This window comes from Ananas comosus, linkage group 12, assembly GCF_001540865.1.
Source record: "Ananas comosus cultivar F153 linkage group 12, ASM154086v1, whole genome shotgun sequence".
Lineage (NCBI taxonomy): Eukaryota > Viridiplantae > Streptophyta > Magnoliopsida > Poales > Bromeliaceae > Ananas > Ananas comosus.
In genome coordinates, this window is record NC_033632.1 from 4,276,644 (window position 1) to 4,293,068 (window position 16,425).

The 16,425-nt window shown below is 35.9% G+C and overlaps 2 protein-coding genes across 3 annotated transcripts; both read left to right on the forward strand.

Moving 5' to 3' along the window:
* On the forward strand, positions 558 to 5,118 carry LOC109718563 (40S ribosomal protein Sa-2-like). Of its 2 annotated transcripts, none has more exons than XM_020244852.1 (5): positions 558 to 778; positions 2,531 to 2,793; positions 3,077 to 3,274; positions 3,622 to 3,829; positions 4,677 to 5,118. In XM_020244852.1, the coding sequence occupies exons 1-5, from the start codon at positions 649 to 651 to the stop codon at positions 4,802 to 4,804; spliced, it is 927 nt and encodes a 308-aa protein (XP_020100441.1). In that variant the 5' UTR covers positions 558 to 648; the 3' UTR covers positions 4,805 to 5,118. The 2 variants fall into 2 exon arrangements, with proteins under 2 accessions (XP_020100441.1, XP_020100442.1); XM_020244853.1 differs by having other exon boundaries at positions 4,683 to 5,118.
* Positions 7,445 to 16,086, forward strand: LOC109718705. The gene is made up of 8 exons (XM_020245078.1): positions 7,445 to 7,945; positions 9,625 to 9,772; positions 10,069 to 10,219; positions 10,965 to 11,090; positions 11,174 to 11,254; positions 11,392 to 11,584; positions 12,278 to 12,539; positions 15,567 to 16,086. Exons 1-8 carry the CDS (start codon positions 7,694 to 7,696, stop codon positions 15,806 to 15,808), a joined length of 1,455 nt encoding a protein of 484 aa, XP_020100667.1. The 5' UTR covers positions 7,445 to 7,693; the 3' UTR covers positions 15,809 to 16,086.

The window sequence follows — 16,425 nt, forward strand, 5'->3', positions numbered from 1 at the left end:
TTAGCAAAATTTATAAATAAATTCAATGATTATCCTTAATATTTGTTTGACACATTGATAAAATATAGAGTACAAATTAGCATAATTTTTAACATTCGAAATAATTGAAATATAAGCTAAAATATCAAAGGAATTTTTGTATATTTGGTCCTTTAATTTTGGTGAAAACTGTATGGAGACCATTCTCAACTATAGGCTATTTTGAAATCACCCCCTTAATTTTAACTTTTTTAATAGACACATCCTTATTAACTTCACATTTCCAAAAATTAAATTATAATTCATTATCTTAGTGAATAATATATATTTACAGTAGAACAGAAATAATATATTATTATAAAGTAATAACATAACCTTTTTAAAATTACAAGATGGTTATGTGGAAATATATCTAACTACGGCGGGCTATTTGGAATTTACCATCTATTTTACACGTGTTGTCTTTCTACTGGTCCGGTCTACCAGATTGGTCCATGATAATTCCCCTTCTAATCCACCGATCTCTTCGAAGGCTAGGGTTTTCGAGCTAACGCACTAGATAAGTACCAACGCCTACGGTTTCAGTGAACCTTCTCGTTCGCCTCCCCCTTACGAGAAACCCTAACCCTCGCATCCCTCGTCCTCCTTCCGAGGCGGCGAGGAGCGGCCATGGCGGCGACGCGGGTGCTCTCGCAGAAGGAGCAGGACATCCAGATGATGCTCGCTGCCGACGTCCACCTCGGCACCAAGAACTGCGACTACCAGATGGAGCGCTACGTCTTCAAGCGGAGGACCGATGGTATGCCCCGAACCCTAATCCTAACCCATCATTTTACCCTTGGATTCATGCTATTGATGCTTGATCTTTGGGGTCTTGTGCTATTTCGCTTCCATGTTGCGTAATTGATTCGTGAACTAGGAGATGTGATTTGTGTTTAGTTGCCTTGGATTTTACTTGAGGTTGCCATGGATTTGGTTTGTTCTAGATTGCAAAAGCTTCGATTTTGCATGTGTACGTACTACGTAGCCTCCATGTACCCTTGGTTATGCTATTGATGCTTTATCTTTAGTGTTTTGTGCTATTTCGCTTTTATGTTGGAGAACCGATTCATGGACCAGGGTATGTGATTAGTATTTAGGTGCTTTGGGTCTTAATTAAGGTTTTCATGGATTAGTATTGTTGTCTATAGCAAAAGCTTTGAAAGTATATGTAGTCTCCTATGTTGCTCAACCTCTTTACTGTGCCAAGTTATACCTTTGAGTTCATGCTATTGATGCTTGGCTTTGTATGTAATTTTGCTTTTATGTTGGAAATTTGATTTGTGAACTAGGGCATATGATAGGCATTTAGTTGCCTTGGATTATAATTGAGGTTTCCCTGGGATAGGGTTGTTGTAGATTGCAAAAGCTTTGAATTTGTATACGTAGTATCCTATGTTGCGCAACCTCTTTACTGTGTGAATCATGCTAGTGATGTTGCTCCCTGTTTATAATGATGGATGGAAGTTGTAGATTGAGAACAACTTGTTTTATGTTAAAGATGTATGGAGTCCTTTAACTATCTGCCGTTTTGAAAGATGCTCTTTCATTTTTTTTTAATTGATTCCCCTTCTAATTTTTTATTTGAGTTCTTGTAGTTTATTAATGTGAAAATTTTGTTAAATTTAATGGCTCTATTAGCATGTAGTAGTTCAATCTTATTAGCTAAAGAGTGATTAAAGCCACTAAATTTGATGGCATCACCGATAAATTTAATAAATCCCCCCAATGTAGTTTACTAAAATCACTCAAATAGAAAAAAACAAATCAAAAGTTAGGAGGATCAGTTAGAGAAAGAGGAAAAGTTGAGGGGGCCATTTCAATGGTCCATGGTTGAGGCCTTGAGGGGTCTGCATACATTTTTACCTTAAACTTTATATATAAGTAGACTTGTGATTGATTGGCACAAATGGCAGTTTTAAACCCAAAAAATAAGAGTTAAATGTTACCAAAGGGATAGAAATTGCCGCTGTGATTACTACTAGTGGAAGAACATCGACTGCATTATGGGATTCCTTTTTATTTTTACTGCTTTTCCATGAGGCATGGTCTAGATAGTTATGGTCTCTTGATGCTAAAATTTAATAAATTGCTAAAATACCAGCTCAAGCAATGTAATCAAACTGTTTTTTATTGTTCTTTGGTCTTTTACACTAAAGAGAGCTTCTGCATGCCTTTGTTATGTGAGAATTTACGTGCCTCGATTCTGAGCCTTGTCCATAATAGAGAAGAAATATACATTAGTTTGTGCTTTAGTTGTGTCAAAGTATTTGACCAAATCATTCAATGAAAACCAGGGATGTATACTAGAAATCGAGTGATATTTTTTTTATCTCTTGCTCTTTTTTTGTTGTATGAGTCATTGTTTTGGATGATTGGTGAGCTGAATGCTGAATTTTTGAAGAAAGGAGATTGTAGTTCGCTTCTACTTCTTGCTTATACAATTTGGAAATATCTTTATGAGATGATGGATGTAAAACTTACAAGCTACATTGCTTGGTCCTAACCTCAGGAATTTACATTATCAACCTTGGGAAAACTTGGGAGAAACTCCAACTGGCAGCTAGGGTTATTGTTGCCATTGAGAACCCCCAGGATATCATTGTCCAATCAGCAAGGCCGTACGGTCAAAGAGCTGTCTTGAAGTTTGCACAGTACACTGGCGTCCACCCTATTGCCGGAAGGCACACTCCCGGAACCTTCACTAATCAGCTGCAAACTTCCTTTTGCGAGCCTCGCCTTCTTGTTCTCACTGATCCTAGGACTGACCATCAGGTAAAAGACATCATTGCTATTAGCTTTTGTTTTTGGTTATGCTTCTTTCACATATGTGCCCCTGCAAATGTGAGAAATCACAAACACTACCCCTACAAGTTTATCCGACGAGATGGACTATTCCCTGTCGCGTAAGATGAGTGTATTTTTGTAAGCAAGTGATCTTTCGACAGTTATATATGAGAGCTAGACTTTTCCAGGGGTATGTACATAAGAAGACAATTTTGTAGAGAAATTTTAGCAGAATCTCTATTAATTGCTTTTAGCATTTAATTTTGAACAGCCAATCAAGGAATCTGCCTTGGGGAATATTCCCACCATTGCTTTCTGTGACACTGATTCTCCAATGCGATATGTTGATATCGGAATTCCCGCAAATAATAAAGGAAGGAACAGTATTGGCTGCTTATACTGGCTGTTGGCGAGGATGGTTCTGCAGATGAGGGGTACCATTCTTCCTGGACGTAAATGGGAGGTGATGGTAAGTGATGATAATATTACATGGTTTAGTAAACCTTTTTGGTAAATATGTATGGGCCTTACCTGAACTATCGTATGTTTAATGGGCATCTCAACTTCAAATATTTTGATTTCACTTTTTTATCAGTCCACCTTTTAGTTGATATTGTAATTTCACTTTTTGGACGATTGGACTTAAATTTCTTTTGATGAGCTGCAATGCCTTGCGCTAACATATAAAAACAAAAGAAAGTGCTGTGATACCCAAAAATAATGGTTTTCTTTCTATTGGCTGCAAAAAGTTCAATAAAAAGATGGAAGCTGTTCCTGAGTTTTTCTAGTTGCTCTTGTTGTGTGGTGTATGTGCAGGTTGATCTGTTCTTCTACAGAGACCCTGAGGAAGCCAAGGAACAGGAAGAGGAGGAGGCTCCTGTTGCACCTGAATACGGCGCAGTTGCTGATTACACTGGCGTGGGGGCTGCTGATCAGTGGGCTTCCGACCAGTGGACTTCCGAAGTGGGAGCTGTTCCTCCAGCTGTTCCTCCTGTGGCTGGTGTTGAATGGGCTGCTGCTCAAGGTCAGAATCCCTTAATTATTTCTTTGATTATATAAGCTCGCATTTGCTCTTTTATTTTGGATCAACCACAGTTGCTGGGGTCTTACCGTGATCCGGATCGCACGTACTGATTTGTGCTGGGTTCTCAATCCGGATCACAACAAGTGGTGAATCAGAATAGTAGATAAGTACTTCAACTTTTCTAGATCTAATTGTTTTAGTTACCTGTAAGAAATATGTTTTACTAGATAGAATAATGTCAAAGAGTCATACTCATATAAAAAAAGTTGAAGCGCCTTTGATTAGAAGAGAGAGTAACCAATCTGTTCTTTAATGAATAAAGAATTATTAGGTAATGAAGGTAGTTATTGACTTTTTTATCAATGCCAATCTGTATTGACGTTCTAAATGAACCACGTTCCAGAATAATGTTCCGACTAATCCTACTCCCCTCCTACTGCATTTCTAAGAAATTAGCAAACCATGTTCTCGTACTTGTGCCACACATCACTGCAAATCCTGTTCCAGGAAACATTGGGATCAACTTCTTTAACTTTGCTAGATGTTAAGTGGGAAAGGTCTAGTGCTTTGACTGTTGCGAGAAGCCGAAATATGTTTGTAGGCCCCACAAGTAGAGCTTTTATTTGAAGTTTTTGCTCCTGGTGCAACTCGAAAGTTGTTGGAAAATATGTCGTACCCTCTTGAACCATAAACACAATGCACATTCCCACCCAAAGTTTGGAAATTGCTGCAATCAACTGCCGGCTCAAACTTAGTTATTTGTAAGAAATTCTCTACGAACATGAAAGCAATGCCTCAGATATGCCTAATCATCTTGTCCCTTTTTTTTTGTTTTTTTTCCCCCAAGTAACAGCTCCGGTGGCTGGTGATGGATGGGACACCTCTGCGGCCCCGGTGGCGACCGACGGCGTTGTGGCGCCTATTGTTCCATCCGGTTGGGAGGCCGCTCCGCCTGCACCTACAGGATGGGAGTAAGGAGGGGGAGGGTTGTTTTCGTAGGGAACGGATGAGTTTAACTTGAGATATAGAGCAGTTGCTTTCTGAGAAGACTTTTTGAGAACGAGTTTTTGGAGATTCTGTTCAGTAGTCTTGTTATTGTATTTCTGAGAACCAGGATACCTACTATATCTGTGCTGGTATTTTATGCTGGTTTTCGTATTTTTCTTCAGCTTTCTTTTAAAACATGGATTGTAGCCAGATTTTTCATGCAGTTGAAGTGTACTATGATGATAAACTATTTATTTTTAAACCGAAATTACTCGGGAAAAAAAGCCCTTATCGTAGAATAACTCACCCTGAGCTTTTCTGTTCTTGAGGTCTGCAAAGTAAAATTTCAATTTTCTCTTCTTTTGCCGAATCTGCGGTTGCTGTTTGTGGAGTAGAGAAGCTATTTTGTTTTGTTGAACAGACTAGCAAATCCTTACATTTTGTGACGGGTAAATTTCAATTACCAGTATTATGGTTTAGCTTATTTTTATTTTGTCATTTTGTATTTAAAAAAAATTATATTTTGCTGTCTTATAGTTTTATTTTTACTTTTTTGAAAAATTTTATTATTAAATAGTGTAATTTTTGTTTTATATTATAATGTAGTGTCGAATAATATAATTTTTGTGATATGTGGTGTAGTTTTAAATAATTTTAAATAGTGGAATTTTGTCTTAAATAGTGAAATTTCATCACAAATAAGTGTTTTCTACTTTTTTGATTTTTCTGTAGTGGTCACCGAATGGTAGTCTTTATATGAGAAGAGAAATTTATTTATTTTTTTTATTTTTATATCCTTTTTATTTTTTTTATTTTCACTTCTTGTATTTTTGTTACTGTGCCTTCTCCCTCGTCTATCATGGCGCACTAGTGAAATACCCGTGCGATGCTGCGGATCTAAAAGTATTTTGACAATAAATTTTATTTTTTTAATATTTTTATATAGTTTTATAAGTCTAATTATTAATTAAATAAAAGTTATATAAAAAAGATGTAATAGTTAAATCTATTTAAATAAAAGTCATTAAAATTGGTATATGTGCAAGTAATTTATACATCACTTTATTTTATAAAGAGATAAATCTTCAAAATAATTTTTAAAAAATCAATAGATAGAAGGAAATAAATTTGTAGAAGAAATTGTCAGTATATTTTTTAAATTTTTCACTTGAAATTTAAAATTATGTAATTTTTTATACAACAATATTTTACGTGATTTAAATTAAATCTATCATGTTAGATTTTATTATGCAATTTATTACGCGTATTATTAATAAAATTAAATTAATTAAATCATAGAGTTTAGAGATTTAAAATTTTAAATTTTGAAGTTACAAAATTGGAAATAAATATTATAAGTTAAAATTGAAATTTAGAATTTAAAATATAAAATATAAAATTTAAAACTTTAAAATTTGAAAGTATGAAAATTTTAAATTTTGATATAAAAATTAAAAATTATATATATATATATAGAGAGAGAGAGAGAGAGAGAGGGGAGAGTAAAGGAGGGTTTGGGGGTGACACGTGTCACCTTAGGACCCCCCAAACCCTCCTTTAATGTAGAAAAGAATAGATTCTCCCTTCCTGTCCTTCTCAGATTTTGCGGTGTTCTTGTCACTATTCATGATCATGCCCTCCACTGCAGCGAATGTGTGGACTAGATAGGAGAGAAAGGAAGGGGGAGGAAGCGGGAGAAGAAAAAGGAGGGACGATGAGAAAAAGGGAGCCGAAGATGAAGTGGAAAAATGAACGAAAGAAATAAAAGAAAGAAAAAAAGAATCTGGGAGACGAAGATGAAGTAGAAAAACGAACGAGAGAAAAAAAGAAAGAAAAAAAGAATAAGGGAGACGAAGAGGAAAGAGAGAAAAACGAATGAGAAAAAAAGAAGAAAAAAAAAAGAACGAACGAGAAAGAAAGAAGAAAGAAAAAAGAATAAAGATATAAAGGTGTGAGTCAGGTAGGAAAGAGAAGCGCAAAGAGAGACGAAGAGGATATTTTGGTCAGAAATTGAAAATTCAGATCTAATATATAAAATCTAAAAAAATGGCAAAATACGTGAATTTTTTATGCAATTTGACTTTTTATCAAATTTAGTAATTTTTATTATATTTTAGCAAATAATCAAATCAACAGATAATAGCTAACAAACTCTTCAAATTTAATGAAAATTTTAACTGAGTTAAGTTAAAAAAAAAAGAAAAGGAAAACATGGAAATAAAAAAGATGTGGAAGGATCTTAATAAACGAAAGAGTAAATTTTAAATACCACCCTTATAGTTTCGCATTTTCTCCCTTGAATGTCCTATGGCTTAAAGTGTATTAAGTTAGTATTATGTGGTTTTATTTTTATCTTTTCGACAGCTTTTTCGTTAATATTTTATTAAATTATATATAAAAAACTTTAAATACTGATCTAGATTTATCGAATATTCACTTTAGTATCCTTTAATTTTAACTTTGTCACTGATTTAACGAAAAAAAATCAGTGAAATGGATAATAAAAAGAGAAAAAAGAAACCACAGAGTACAAACTTGATATACTTTAAACTACAGGATACTAAAGTGAAAAAGTACGAAACCATGGGGGGTATTTGAAGTTTACTCTAAAAAGAGAGGTTGAAGGCCGATTTCAAAGATGATTTACAGTAGAGGGGTTTCCAAGAAAAGGTCCTTCTCAGAAGACGAGCGACTCGAAGTCTCGAACCAGCTCCTTCTTCCGATCACCTCTCCTCTCTCACCTCATCTCCAACCGTGCAATCCCCAAAACCCTAACCCTAACACTAACCCCCTAACCCTAGATTTATACGAACCTCCCTTCTCCATTGACGCCGCACTCTCTCTCGCTCTCGCTCCCATCGGAGGGTTGTGGGGGAAATGGAGAGCCACAAGCGCTCCCTGCTACGCTCCCGCCTCCGCGTGACGGCGCGGCGGCGGGGCCAGGACGTGGGGGCCTCCGGAAGCGGCGGCGTAGGCGGCGGCGCCGCCTCCCGGAGGCGGAAGCGCCGGGAGGGAGGGTGCCTCAACTCCGTGAGGAAGCTCTTCTGCCGCGAGATCGGAGGCCGATCGCGCGTGGCCCGAATCGCCGCCTCCGACGCGCCCGAGAGGTTCCGCAACATCCAGTTACAGGTACCTTCCTTCGCCTCCCTTCCCTCGTCTCCCCTCCTTTCCTTTTCCCTCGAAATTAGGGTTTTGGTTGAGATGCTAGGGAGTTAGGGTTCTCGAATTATCGGAATTCGCCGTAATCCTGAGATATTATGCTTGTTTTTCTTCTCTTTTTTTTTTGAGAAAAATTTTGGTAGCATAGCTTTGTTTTTCTGCTTCTTGATGGCATTTTACATTGGAAGGGACGATTTTGGGGGGCGGGGATTGACATTAGGGTTTGGGTTTTCATCTGAAAATTTTGGTGGCTGGATTAGGCTAGCAAGGTCCATTTGGATGATGTATTGGCATTAGGCCATTAGGGCTTTATTGTTGTGTTAGGAATGATATTCCTGCAACATATACATGTAAAAGATTGATTAATCAGGGGTTGGCAGGAATTAGCATTCATCACTTAAATTGTTTAGCTAGCTAAAGAATTTCACTTAAATTATGGTGCATTTCGACGTAGGTGCCTCGACTTCTTACTATTTTGATTTACAATTATGCCACCTTTAAGGTCTGTCCGAATATTACAAATTTCCATCAGAAAAGTTCTATTTTGCTGTTGTGTAAAAGGAATACTCAATTTTGTTGTCTTATATTTTGTTGAAAGAGTTAAATAAGTTATGATAGATATGGGAGTAAAATGAAATTTTGAAATTTCATTACCTATAACAGTATGCACTATATTTTATGCAATATCTGTACATTCTTACCTACGAGTCATCAACATTCTTACCTATGATTAATCAGTAATAGTTTGATATAGGTATTTTCGAGCAGGTTTTTTTAAAGATGCCCCCTTTTACAGTTGATGGAAGGATAAAAATGATTAGACTAGTGTAAAGATCCGTATACTTTGATGAATCACAGATTAAGTCCCAGGAATGGGCCCTGTGCAGTTGTTTTTCTCTATTCTGTTTGTTATATCAGACCCTTTTATCCAAACTATGGGGTTACATTTACATAAAGCTCAGAAGGCTATAAAAGAATTTGATAGATCAATGGCTGACCTATTTATGGTTCATAGGCAGATGGACTTGGGTAGCAACCGTCTGAAATTTCTCTTGGGAAACAGATCTGTTTTTATTTCTTGAGCAGATTTTGGGGGAGTGACGACAACCTTTTAATTTTTCTTAGATTTTTCCTTTAACAAATGAGAACTTGTCATCCTCTAGCCTTATCCCCGAAAACTCCTGACTCGGACTCACATTGAACAACTGAAGAGCCTTCCCCTAAACCCTACCCTGGAACTTACCACAGCCATACCAACGATTTGTCGTACAATTTGCTGTTTTACATGGAGTTTAATAGATTTGTATAATGTAGATGCCAGGCTTCTTTTTCCGTAGACATTGAATTAAAAGTTTTTAGAGGGCTTATTTGTTTTTCTTCCCTATTAAACTAATAAGTAATTATAAGTTACTTATAAAGGGTGCTAAGTTTACTTGCTCGAAACCATGCCTTGTTAATCCTATCTTGCAAGAGAAGGATATCTAAAATGGACCGTCTTTAAATCTCTACAGGTAGAATGAGAGCGTGAAAAACATCACCTTGTAATTTACGAATCACTTTTGGAAAAGGGTATTGCTATTTACCTTTTACGAATAGGTATATTAAACTGATTGGTCTTTAATGGTGCTATTTTCCTTTTCTTAATGCAGGAAGAGTTCGATACCTACGATCCTAGTGTTCATTTGTTTGTGCAGTTACAATTTCTTGCAAGAAGATCTAGAATCATTGAGATTGTTTCAGCAAAGGATGCTATTTTTGCCCTTGCGCAGTCAGGATTATGTGCTGCTTTTTGTCGAAGTAAGCATTATGTCCCTACCAATACTATAAAAACTTGTCGAAGTAAGCATTCTGCGGCATCACTTCTGCATTTTGCTTTCTGTCGGAAAATTTACAGAATATTCCCTCAGAATATTGCAGAATCTGTTATGCTCTGAGTTCTAACGGAATATTTTGAAATTATTGTGAGATCAAACAATATATTAGTTGAGGGATGACTTCAAAAAACAAAGTTTAGGAATGTGTTTCTAGTTGAGACTTGAGTGTCCTTGCACCTTTTTTTCACTGTAATTGGTATCTTTTTTTTCTCTTGGCAGCTACAAACAAGCGGTTATGTTTCTTGAATATTAGCCCGGATGAAGTGATTAGAAGCCTTTTCTATAACAAGAACAATGATTCACTTATTACAGTCTCAGTTTATGCTTCGGACAACTTCAGTTCTTTAAAGTGCAGGACAACTCCAATAGAGTAAGAACTTCAATCCATCCGTTAAGTTTGATTTTGCTAGTGAATTCTCTATGCAAAATTTTATTCTTTCATCCATATTTGTTTATGCTTTAAAGTTTGTAGTATAATGTAGTTGCTCTGATTTGTCACTGCTCACTATGCCATTTTTACACAAACATTTTATAGCAGATAGATGAAATATGCAACCAAGTATCCTTTGGCAGATTGGCACATGCCAGGGGCTTATAACCATATTTGGAACCCAAGTTCATTTTCTTTTTGGTGCTTTACATTTTGTTAAGACCACATATTTACATTTGTAAGACCATATATTTACATTTGTATTCCAATAAAATCAGAATTTTGTATATATAAACCTTATAGAAGCACAGTTTCTTACCAAAAATGCTCATATCTGAAGTTGGGAAAGTAATCCAAGTTATGGGAAACAGTTGGATTTTTAATAGGAAAGTTTTGTCAAGAGGGCAAATTTTTTTGAAGTACATGGATATTCATATGCGCACATGTGTGTAGTAAATTAGGATTTTGAAGAGAAAAAATTTGAAATCCCGGGATATTGTAACTATATTATTTTGCTTTAACAGCAATGTATTTAAATATCTCAGTTTCTGCTCTACTGTGGTATTTGTGTAGCAACTTTGATTAAGATCTATAGTTTTCTTGCTATTGGAGTGCTCATTCAGAACCTTTAGCTTACTAATTGTTTGAGATGCGCCTTTGACATTTTATTATTAATTTTTGTCAGGTATATCAAGAGGAATAGATTGGATGCTGGATACCCTCTTTTTGAAACTGAATCACTTAAATGGCCTGGTTTCGTCGAATTTGACGATGTAAATGGAAAAGTACTAACTTATTCATCCCAGGATGGGTGAGCAAACTTTAGCTCTGCTAGTTCTAATCATCATTTAGCTCATTTTGTTAATTTAATTTATATTTCTCAATATTTTGCAGCATCTACAAGGTTTTTGACTTAAAGAACTACTCCTTTTTGTATGCAATATCTGATAAGAACGTGCAGGAGATAAAAATCAGGTTAACTTTTTTTTATTTCTTCCACTGTTCTTGATGCTGTAATTTCAACCTAGAGTTGGCTTAAATGACTCTTCCAAATTTCCCTAACCCTCATCTTTTGAACCTTTTTTTTCCTTTTTCTTTTGGCCGGCGAGCAGTCCTGGAATAATGCTGCTAATATTTGATAGATCACCTAGTTATGTTCCATTGAAGATACTCTCGATTGAAGATGGGTCAGTGTTGAAATCTTTCAATCACTTGTTGCACCGTAACAAAAAGATTGACTTTATCGAGCAGTTCAATGAGAAGCTTCTGGTCAAGCAAGAAAATGAAAACCTCCAGATCCTTGATGTATGGAACTCTAGCTTTTAGCCATTAATCTCTTTCCTAACTCTACACCAGATCTTTTTGGACCGTGCACACAAAAGTCCCTGCAAATTCAACTATTACATATATGCCCCAGTAATAACTAAATTTCTATGTTCACCACTTCAAAATGCAGCTTTTGCAAAAAATATTTTATGTTGAATCAGGGTCATCCGATTCATGAAGGGAAGCTGGTTCTCTACCAGAAAAGGGTTTTACATGGGTGCATTTTTCTAAATTGTATGGAATAAGTTTTTGAAGGGCTTGCGTAAAAAATTATATTGTGGAGGGTTATATATGCAGATAAAATAATTTCATTGGGGTAGATGTCCAAGAGATCCCTGTATCTCTTTGGAGTATTATCGCTATCTCTGTATCTATATCTATATCTATAGATATCTCTACAAATTTTATGCGCTCTAGAATTTTTTTTTTTTTTGTTTTGCATATATGCCTTTACTTGCGGAAAATTTTCCTCTTTGAAAAGTTCTTATACAAAACCAACTCCCACAAATTGGATGATTAATCAACGTATCTTTCTCTAAGCTACTCTATTTTCAAGGGTCTATATGGAAACTGTATAAGTAAATAGATGAGTGCAGGATATAAATATGCAAAATATCTATATGTACGATCTACTTCTGTTTTACTAACAATCTCTATATACCCAAAAAAAAGGTGAGGAATTCAGAGTTGACTGAGGTGAGCAGGACTGAGTTCTCCACTCCTTCGGCATTTATATTCCTGTACGAGAACCATCTTTTCTTAACATTTCGAAACAGAACGGTCGCGGTGTGGAATTTCCGCGGGGAGCTCGTGACTTCTTTTGAAGATAATTTGCTTTGGCATCCTGATTGTAGTACAAATAACATCTATATAACAAGCGACCAGGATCTGATCATCTCATACTGCAAAGCTGAAGGAGCGCGTGAAGATGAAGGTGAATTTGACACACTCTGCTTGTTTGAGATAGATATTTTGTTTTCCTTTGGATATATATATATATATATATATATATATATATATATATATATATATATATATATATATATATATTAGAGTAGGGCTACTATACTATTATGAGTATTGGGCCCTTCGTACTCATAAGTTGTTTTGATGATGAGCTTCCGAATCGACGATCCACCCGTTAACATGATCTAGAGTATTTGAAACTTCTAGAAAATAAATTTCGTATTTTCGAAATCATAATAAAATCCATCAAGCGGCATAAAATGAACAGTCAAAATCGAACGATGTCTTAAAAATGGATGATCGGATCCTTCAATTTAAGATCGAGTTATTGATCTTTATCTAGGTAGTGAATAGAATTTTCTATAAAAAATTCAACCTATTCGGATTCTTTTGCACCGTTAAACTAGCAAGTATTCCATACTGGCCGTTAAAAATTGTCAATTTTGTGAGCTTTTGATCGTAAGGTAAATGATGTCGAAAAATTATGAAATTTGATTTCTAGATGTTTCAAATGCTCTAGATAACGTTTAACGGTGTGGATCGTCGATTCGGAAGCTCTATCATCGAAAACAACTTATGAGTACGAGGGCGATCATACTCATAATAGTATAGTAGCCAGACTCTATATATATATATATAGAGAGAGAGAGAGAGAGAGAGAGAGAGAGAGAGAGAGAGAGAGAGAGAATTAGGCTACTATACTATCTATAGAACCGGAGCTCCGGTACTATGGTCTTGTTTTCGATCTTAGGGTGTTTAAATTAACGATCCACACCGTTAAATATGATCTAGGGTATATGAATTTCTTAGGAATAAAATTTTAGTTTTTTTCGACATCGTTTACTTAGTAAATAAATTATGTCAAAATTGACGGTGGAAATTGAATAATCTTTAAAATTTGATCATAGGACTTTTAAATTCAAGATCAAGAATGCTAACCTTAATCTAGATAGTTTAAAGAATTTTCTATCAAAATTTGAAGAAATTTAGATTCTTCTACACCGTTAAACTCCAAACTCGCCATAGTAGCCATTGAAAATTGACAATTTTGAAATGGTTTGATCATAAAGTAAAGTATGTCGAAAAAATGTAAAAGTTTATTTCTAAAAGCTTTAAATACTCTAGATCAGTTTTAACAGTGTGGATCGTTGATTTGAACACCCTAAGATTGAAAACGAGACTATAGTACCGGAGCCCCGGTACTATATATAGTATAGAAGACTAGCTCTATATATATAGAGTCCGGCTACTATACTCTTATGAGTACGATCGCCTTCGTACTCATAAGTCGTTTTCGATGATAGAGCTTCTGAATCGACGATCCATACCGTTAAACATTTTCTGGAGCATTTAAAACTTCTAGAATTTAAATTTTATAATTTTTCGATATCATTTACCTTACGATCAATAGCTCACAAAATTAACAATTTTTAACGGCCGGTATGTGATACTTGCTAGTTTAACGGTGTAAAAGAATCGGAATAGCTTGAATTTTTGATAGAAAATTCTCTTCATTACCTGGATAAAGATCAATAACCCCGATATTAAATTGAAGGATCCGATCATCCATTTTTAGGACGTCGTTCGATTTTGACCGTTCATTTTATATCCGCTTGATGGACTTTATAATGATTTCGAAAAATCACGAAATTTATTTTCTAGAAGTTTCAAATACTCTAGATCATGTTTAACGGTGTGGATCGTCGATTCGGAAGCCCGAACATCGAAAACAACTTACGAGTACGAAGGGCTCTATACTCATAAGAGTATAGTAGCCCTACTCTATATATATATATATATATAGTATTTGCCCTATCTTGCTATCAAGTTTTTAGCCTTTGGATCAATTTCTTTGATCATTTCTAGCTATTGGATTAAATATTATAATCCAGTGGGGACCACTCAATCCTAGGGGGGTCACTCAACTCTAAGGGACTGATTTCATCCTAACCCTATAATTTCTCATCCAAGGATTAAAAACTTGATAGCAAAAAGGGCCAAATACTATCAATAGTATTCCAGCCCAATTATATATATATATATATATGTGTGTGTGTGTGTGTGTGTGTGTGTGTGTGCGCGCGCGCATAATACGGAACTACATAATATCCCTGTGAAGTAGGTATTTTTTATGTGCCATTAGAATTGTAGTTACTTGCATTCCTCTGCTGCCAGAGTTACATATGGAAAAAAAAAAGTGTTTGTGTAGATACCCCAGCAGCGGCACGTGCAAATAAGCAAGGCTTTCAGGGGCACTTATAAAAATACCAGGGATATACATACATTTCACATATTTTTAGACATTGATATGCAAGACACTATGGATACTAGTTCTTGAACTTCCATGCTATTTTTCTTTGTTCCTTCAAATTCAAAATTTGGCAACTAGGTGCCCGAAGTCCTTTCAAGTGATACAATCCTGTGCACCCTCGTCATTTCGTGTCTTAAATGATGGTGTTCATATCATGTGCTCAAGCATCCTGTGCAGCATTGGATTGAAAATAAAAGTTCAGTAGCGGGTATTGCATTTTACCTCAGAAACTGATAAACTTAGCTCGGAAACCTTGCCAGACCCCCACTTCCAACTTTATTTATCTTTTTTAGTTGACACCACCCTTCTTGGTTTTTGCTTGGTTCCAAGCAATCAAAATTTGCGGACCAGCTGGGAGAAAAAGCGCTAGTCCGGGGAAGTTGTTTGGAAAATTCCTATCATCCTATGCTTATGAAAACTTCTACAAAATCCCTGAAGAACTTGGTTAGGTGGTTATATTAATTGTGGGTATTCGCGACGTGTGAAGACAAGTAATAATCCAGCCATTGTTACTAGTGAGTTCGAACAAGTTTGAGATTGTCGAAAGTTAATATAATTGGTAACAAGTTTGAGAAATGGCCTAGAGCTTAGTGTGGGTCCCTATCATTGTTTCTTTACATCGTAGATTTATGGTATAGCTTTGTGAAGATCCTTTAACACGAATGCGCTTTTGACATTCTGCAGTTTCAGCTGTTGGATCAATCAATATTAGCAACATTTTGACGGGGAAATGCATCGCGAAAATCTCCACCAGCAATCCGACGCTCACGATCAGCCCTCGAAGAAGAGGGGAAGGGGGCCGTTCTTCGGTCCATAGCACCGTAAGAGAAGCCCTGGAAGACGTCACGGCGTTGTTCTACGACGAGGACAGGAACGAGATCTACACGGGAAATAAGCATGGGTTGATACATGTGTGGTCCAATTAGCCGACGATCTCTTTGCGACGAATCTCGGTTTTAGTTTTCTGTGTAATTTGGTAGGTTCTTTTTGTAAAGATATAACCCACTCTTTTCTCCTTTTTTTTTCCCCTTCTTTTTTTGTCATTTTCATTTTGCCTTTTGTTTCTTTTTTACTTGTAAGTTCAAATCGATTTGTATTTTTATGCAGCGAAATGCCCTATAGGTACTGATGTAATGAACCTTTGCAGTTTTTACCAGACAATTAAGATTATCGGTGTTCTACGTACGCAAAACGGTTAAAACTTCAGTGGAGAGCTACTTAACAATGTCTTGTTGGGAAACTTTCGATCTACTGTACTGTCGTGTATTAATTTTGCTTTCGTCCAATGATTACTGGGTATTTTTTACTACTAAATTTTTTTAAAAAAATTAAATTCTAGTGGAAATGATTATAACTCTTGGATAGAATAAAAGTGACACCTGACAGATGGATTGAGACTCAACTCCTGGGAAGCTCCTTGCTTTGGGTTCTATTTTGTGGAGGTCAATGTTTCAATTGTGTCAACATTTGAGTGTATAGTAGGCATGAAATTAATTTGAAGCCAAACTCTGAAATATCTAAATAGCTGGTAGCTGAGGAAACT

Excerpts from the sequence above, each read along its gene's own strand:
- LOC109718563 (XM_020244852.1), top strand. The coding sequence starts at position 649 with ATGGCGGCGACGCGGGTGCTCTCGCAGAAGGAGCAGGACATCCAGATG. Across the intron at positions 2,794-3,076 it reads ATCCTAGGACTGACCATCAG|CCAATCAAGGAATCTGCCTT; the intron begins GTAAAAGACATC and ends AATTTTGAACAG. Across the intron at positions 3,830-4,676 it reads TGAATGGGCTGCTGCTCAAG|TAACAGCTCCGGTGGCTGGT; the intron begins GTCAGAATCCCT and ends TTTTCCCCCAAG.
- LOC109718705 (XM_020245078.1), top strand. The coding sequence starts at position 7,694 with ATGGAGAGCCACAAGCGCTCCCTGCTACGCTCCCGCCTCCGCGTGACG. Across the intron at positions 10,220-10,964 it reads TGCAGGACAACTCCAATAGA|GTATATCAAGAGGAATAGAT; the intron begins GTAAGAACTTCA and ends AATTTTTGTCAG. Across the intron at positions 11,255-11,391 it reads GTGCAGGAGATAAAAATCAG|TCCTGGAATAATGCTGCTAA; the intron begins GTTAACTTTTTT and ends GCCGGCGAGCAG.